Raw genomic sequence first — 4822 nt, forward strand, 5'->3', positions numbered from 1 at the left:
GCGCATCCTGGATGCCTGGGTTCCTCGTGTGTGTGTGTGTGTATCCTGGATGCCTGGGTTCGTGTATGTGTGTATCCTGGATGCCTGGGTTGCTCGTGTGTGCGTGTGTGCGCGCGCATCCTGGATGCCTGGGTTCCTCGTGTGTGCGTGCGTGCGCATTCTGGATGCCTGGGTTCCTCGTGTGTGTGTGTGTGTGTGTGTGTGTGTGTGCATCCTGGATGCCTGGGTTCCTCGTGTGTGTATGTGTGTGTGTTTGTGTGCGTTCATGCGCACGCATCCTGGAAGCCTGGGTTCCTCGTATGTGCGTGTGCATGCGTGCACATCCTGGATGCCTGGGTTCCTCGTGTGTGTATGTGTGTGTGTTTGTGTGCGTTCATGCGCACGCATCCTGGAAGCCTGGGTTCCTCGTATGTGCGTGTGCATGCGTGCACATCCTGGATGCCTGGGTTCCTCGTGTGTGTATGTGTGTGTGTTTGTGTGCGTTCATGCGCACGCATCCTGGATGCCTGGGTTTCTCGTGTGTGTGTGTGTGCGGGCGCATCCTGGATGCCTGGGTTCCTCATGTGTGTGTGCGTGGGCGCGCACACATCCTGGATGCCTGGGTTCCGTGTGTGTGTGTGTGTGCGCGCGCGCGCGCGCGCGCGCGCGCGCGCGCGCGCGCGCGCGCGCGCGCGCGCGCGCGCGCGCGCGCGCGCGCGCGCGCGCGCGCGCATCCTGGATGCCTGGGTTCCTCGTGTGTGTGTGTGCGCGCGTGCGCATCCTGGATTCCTCGTGTGTGTGTGTGTGTGTGTGTGTGTGCGCATCCTGGATGCCTGGGTTCCTCGTGTGTGTGTGTGCGCGCGTGCGCATCCTGGATTCCTCGTGTGTGTGTGTGTGTGTGTGTGTGTGCGCATCCTGGATGCCTGGGTTCCTCGTGTGTGTGTGTGCGCGCGTGCGCATCCTGGATTCCTCGTGTGTGTGTGTGTGTGTGTGTGTGTGCGCATCCTGGATGCCTGGGTTCCTCGTGTGTGTGTGTGCGCGCGTGCGCATCCTGGATTCCTCGTGTGTGTGTGTGTGTGTGTGTGTGTGCGCATCCTGGATGCCTGGGTTCCTCGTGTGTGTGTGTGCGCGCGTGCGCATCCTGGATTCCTCGTGTGTGTGTGTGTGTGTGTGTGTGTGCGCATCCTGGATGCCTGGGTTCCTCGTGTGTGTGTGTGCGCGCGTGCGCATCCTGGATTCCTCGTGTGTGTGTGTGTGTGTGTGTGTGTGCGCATCCTGGATGCCTGGGTTCCTCGTGTGTGTGTGTGCGCGCGTGCGCATCCTGGATTCCTCGTGTGTGTGTGTGTGTGTGTGTGTGTGCGCATCCTGGATGCCTGGGTTCCTCGTGTGTGTGTGTGCGCGCGTGCGCATCCTGGATTCCTCGTGTGTGTGTGTGTGTGTGTGTGTGTGCGCATCCTGGATGCCTGGGTTCCTCGTGTGTGTGTGTGCGCGCGTGCGCATCCTGGATTCCTCGTGTGTGTGTGTGTGTGTGTGTGTGTGCGCATCCTGGATGCCTGGGTTCCTCGTGTGTGTGTGTGCGCGCGTGCGCATCCTGGATTCCTCGTGTGTGTGTGTGTGTGTGTGTGTGTGCGCATCCTGGATGCCTGGGTTCCTCGTGTGTGTGTGTGCGCGCGTGCGCATCCTGGATTCCTCGTGTGTGTGTGTGTGTGTGTGTGTGTGCGCATCCTGGATGCCTGGGTTCCTCGTGTGTGTGTGTGCGCGCGTGCGCATCCTGGATTCCTCGTGTGTGTGTGTGTGTGTGTGTGTGTGCGCATCCTGGATGCCTGGGTTCCTTGTGTGTGTGTGTGTGCGTGCGCGCGCATCCTGGATGCCTGGGTTCCTTGTGTGTGTGTGTGTGCGTGCGCGCGCATCCTGGATGCCTGGGGTCCTTGTGTGTGTGTGTGTGTGCGCGCGCATCCTGGATGCCTGGGGTCCTTGTGTGTGTGTGTGTGTGCGCGCGCATCCTGGATGCCTGGGGTCCTTGTGTGTGTGTGTGTGTGCGCGCGCATCCTGGATGCCTGGGGTCCTTGTGTGTGTGTGTGTGTGCGCGCGCATCCTGGATGCCTGGGGTCCTTGTGTGTGTGTGTGTGTGCGCGCGCATCCTGGATGCCTGGGGTCCTTGTGTGTGTGTGTGTGTGCGCGCGCATCCTGGATGCCTGGGGTCCTTGTGTGTGTGTGTGTGTGCGCGCGCATCCTGGATGCCTGGGGTCCTTGTGTGTGTGTGTGTGTGCGCGCGCATCCTGGATGCCTGGGGTCCTTGTGTGTGTGTGTGTGTGCGCGCGCATCCTGGATGCCTGGGTTCCTCGTGTGTGTGCGTGCACGCACACCCTGGATGCCTGGGTTCCTCGTGTGTGTGTGTGTGTGTGTGTGTGTGTGTGCGTGCGCGCATCCTGGATGCCTGGGTTCCGTGTGTGTGTGTGTGTGTGCGCACGCGCATCCTGGATGCCTGGGTTCCTCGTATGTGTGTGTGTGCGCGCGCATCCTGGATGCCTGGGTTCCTCGTGTGTGTGCGTGTGCATCCTGGATGCCTGAGTTCCTTGTGTGTGTGTGTGCGCGTGCGTGTGTGCGCGCATCTTGGATGCCTGGGTTCGTGTGTGTGCGCGCGCGCATCCTGGATGCCTGGGTTCCTCGTGTGTGTGCGTGTGTGTGCGCGCATCGTGGATGCCTGGGTTCCTCATGTGTGTGCGCTCGCGCATCCTGGATGTCTGGGTTGCTCGTGTGTGTGCGCGCGCATCCTGGATGCCTGGGTTCCTCGTGTGTGTGCGTGTGTGTGCGCGCATCGTGGATGCCTGGGTTCCTCATGTGTGTGCGCTCGCGCATCCTGGATGTCTGGGTTGCTCGTGTGTGTGCGCGCGCATCCTGGATGCCTGGGTTCCTCGTGTGTGTGTGCATGTGCCCCGGATGCCCGGGTTCCTTGTGGATGTGTATCTGTCCCGGATGCCCAGGTTCCATGAGTGTGTCTTGGATGCTTGGGTTGTTTTTTGTGTGCGCATGTCCTGGATATTTGGTTCCTCATGTGTGTCCCCCCGATGCCTGGGTACCTTGCGCACACATATGTGTATATGTCCTGGATGCCTGGGTTCCTCACGTGCATGTGTCCCCTAGATGCCTGGGTTCCTCATGTGTATGTCCATCTCGGATGCCTGGGTTTCTCCTCTGTGTGTGTGTGTGTGTCCAGATGTTTGGGTTTCGTTTTGTGTGTGCATGTCCGATGCCTGGCTTCACACGCATAGTTATATGTGTGCGTGCGTGCGTGCGTGTGTGTGTCCTGGAAGCCTGGGTTCCTTGCACGCACGCGTGTCTGTCCCCTGGATGCCTGGGTTCTTCACACGGATGCGTGTCCCCCAGATGCCTGGGTTCCTCCTGTGTGTGTGTCCCCAAGATGCCTGGGTTCCTTACATGTGTGTCCCCTAGGCCTGTCCCCTCTCCCCAGGCACCTGGGTCCCTGCCTCACCTCCTTGAGGTTCTCATAGCCAGTCATGTCATCAGCCAGCGCTCCCTGGAACATCTCTGCCACGGTGCGGTGCAGGAATTCGTACTGCTCCTGCACGGGTGGACATGTGTGCTGCTAGGAGGCGAGGTTGGGGGGCAGGAGAGGGTGCGAGGGCTTAGAAGCAGGAAGGATTGGGGGGGTTGTGGGAGCAGGACAGAGAGCAAGGGGCTGTGGGAGCAGGCAGGGGAGTGGGTGCCTGTAGGGGCAGGATGGAGGCGGGAGCTCACCAGGGTCTGCACGGCCGCCGGGCGCTGCTTCCGTATCTCCAGGACCAGGTCGAAGAGGCTGAAATTCGGGGGGATTCTCTGGGGAAAGGAGGCACGGGAGAGTGAAGGTAGAGGAAGGGGAACCCAGGCGCCTGGCATATACGTACACACGCAGACAGGCGAGCACACGTGTGCGCTGGTTCACCCGCACGCAGGCAGGCAGTCACGTGTACACGTGCTCACACCCGGACATGCGCACTCACCCGTTGCACCAGCAGGTCTCGAACCAGTTCCGCCGCGCAGATCACCCCGGTCCGGCCGCAGCCCGCGCTAAGGTACACGGAGACACCTGAGCCCCGCCCCTTCTACCAGGCCCCGCCCTTCCAGCAAACAACATCCACGTGCTCCGCCCCCACCAAGCCCCGCCCCGCCTGCACAGCCCAGCCCTGCCCTCCCCCTCTTCCTAAAATAACCCCACCCCTTCCTGATGCCCCGCCCCTACCTGCAGTGGACGCAGAGCGGGGAGGGGTCCGCGCCCTGCTCACTGCGCATGCGCTCCACCAGCGCCAGTAGCGGGCCGCAGCTGTCGGGGATGCCGCGGTCAGGCCACGCCAGGTACTGCGCATGCGTCACCCTCCGCGACTCCTGCGGGACGGAAGATGAACGCTCAGCAGCCTCTGGCGGCCGCGGGCTGTGCTGTAGCTGGAGCACTCTCGGCACCACAGCGCCCCCAGTGGCGCCTACGTGTACTGTAGCCAGCGAGTAAAGCGCCCCCTGCCGGCGCCCCACCTGCCCTGTGTAGGGCCCTGCTGCCACCCCCGGGGACATTACCAGGCCAGTGACCCGCCCTGGACTCCCAATTGCCCCCTCCCCTGCTGCCCTCTCCCCAGTACTGCCAACTCTTATATAAAGAAAGAGCTCGTTTTTCACATTCCTGAAGTGTAGACTTGAAGAACAACGCCAAAAATCATGAGAGTTGGTAATACTGTGCCTCCCTGCTGTGGGGTATTACAGCCAGACTAGTGTCCACCACCGGGTCCCCCTCTCCCCAGACCTGTAAGGCCCTTGCTGCCCCCCTGGGGTATTACAGCTATCACAATGCCCC

The 4822-nt window shown here is 61.8% G+C and overlaps 1 protein-coding gene across 1 annotated transcript in view; it reads right to left on the reverse strand.

Moving 5' to 3' along the window:
* PTPN18 (protein tyrosine phosphatase, non-receptor type 18) overlaps positions 1–4822 on the reverse strand; it is a 16342-nt gene that overhangs the window by 7424 nt on the left and 4096 nt on the right. The window contains exons 8-11 of the mRNA XM_014526045.2: positions 4220–4362; positions 3981–4047; positions 3739–3816; positions 3473–3586 (exon numbers count right to left, since the gene is read on the reverse strand). Coding sequence (XP_014381531.1) covers positions 3473–3586; positions 3739–3816; positions 3981–4047; positions 4220–4362 — 402 coding nt within the window. The remainder of the gene's footprint in view (positions 1–3472; positions 3587–3738; positions 3817–3980; positions 4048–4219; positions 4363–4822) is intronic.

This window comes from Alligator sinensis, unplaced genomic scaffold, assembly GCF_000455745.1.
Source record: "Alligator sinensis unplaced genomic scaffold, ASM45574v1 scaffold778_1, whole genome shotgun sequence".
Lineage (NCBI taxonomy): Eukaryota > Metazoa > Chordata > Crocodylia > Alligatoridae > Alligator > Alligator sinensis.